The sequence below is a fragment of the Buceros rhinoceros genome, unplaced genomic scaffold (genome assembly GCF_000710305.1).
Source record: "Buceros rhinoceros silvestris isolate BGI_N320 unplaced genomic scaffold, ASM71030v1 scaffold13618, whole genome shotgun sequence".
Lineage (NCBI taxonomy): Eukaryota > Metazoa > Chordata > Aves > Bucerotiformes > Bucerotidae > Buceros > Buceros rhinoceros.
Genome location: NW_010428703.1, coordinates 45,101 through 46,209, shown reverse-complemented (window position 1 = coordinate 46,209; position 1,109 = coordinate 45,101). Strand labels below are relative to the sequence as shown.

Genomic DNA, 1,109 nt, shown 5'->3' with positions numbered 1-1,109 from the left:
CAGCCGCATGAGCAGCCGGGGGCCTGCCTCCCGCCGCCTGCCCGGGGTGTTGCCTTGGAACACTCGGCACAGAAGCGTTCGCTCCTCTGGCCTTCGCCCATGTCACTCGCAATTTTAAGGATGACCATTATGCATCTCTTCAGTCATTTGTTTTCAGAGCTGAAGCGTATTGGTTGTTCCGTTGCTCCAGCGATGGACCTTCCATACCTGTCATCAGCCTTGCTGCCTCTGTCTGTATGGTTTCCCGTTCTGCTTTCACAATTTAAATGTGACCTGTAAAGTTTGAGGTGCAGAATTCAGGTTGAGCTCTTTTCTCATGTGTTTTTTGTTACTCGCTTCTGAATAGTCATCTGCCAGTATTGGTCTCAAAATGCCACGCTAGGATTGTATTTTCTTCTCTCTTGGTAAATACAAGGGGTTACATTGAATTTCATTTGTCATTAGCTTACTTTAAATGGTTTAAAATGCTTTTGTCTGTTTTCTGGGCTTTGGGAAAGTTTATTATAATCTCAGATCTTGAAGAGGAAGGCCTTTTAATGTCCAAACCAACAGCAGTCTGTGGACAGATCCAGCAGCACTAGCCATCACACTCGTTTGCAGTGCTGCTCTCTGAGGAAAGCAGAGCATGGCATAGTTATTTGCTAGGGCAGCAGATTCTTATTTTCAGGATCTTGTCCATGGTCAGGCGGGTTTAGCAGGCAGGTTTAGCTTATGTTGACTTTGCTGGAATATTTAAACACTGTCCTGTGGGGAATGTTTTTGGATGATTATATTTATTGTGATCTCATTCTGTAGGATCCTTCCAGTGATCCATCACAACAGGAAGCAAAACAGAGGTATAAATGAAAACTACTGACTTTGGTCTTGCATGTAATAATTTTTTTCCCCCCCAGTATTGAATTTCTTTGGAATACTCACTTGAAATTTTTTTGGTGTTGGAAAAACCACCAACAAAGGAGCACAAATGCCACAGATTAATCCAAGCATAGCTAAAATGGGATTGGTCCAAGTGTGACTCCCAGGCCGTGACTGTTGCTTGATCTACGACAGAGCTGTCAAGCAGCCTGAACCGTGACTGAGCGGGGGGGGGGGGGGGGGGGGGGCGAGCT

At 45.4% G+C, this 1,109-nt stretch overlaps 1 protein-coding gene across 1 annotated transcript in view; it reads left to right on the top strand.

Moving 5' to 3' along the window:
* Nucleotides 1-795: 795 nt before the first annotated feature.
* The window catches only part of PDCD5 (programmed cell death 5), a gene marked incomplete at its 5' end in the record, with an annotated part of 2,581 nt that continues 2,267 nt past the window's right edge, over nt 796-1,109 (top strand). Inside the window, one exon of the mRNA XM_010142372.1 lies at nt 796-836. Coding sequence (XP_010140674.1) covers nt 796-836 — 41 coding nt within the window. The remainder of the gene's footprint in view (nt 837-1,109) is intronic.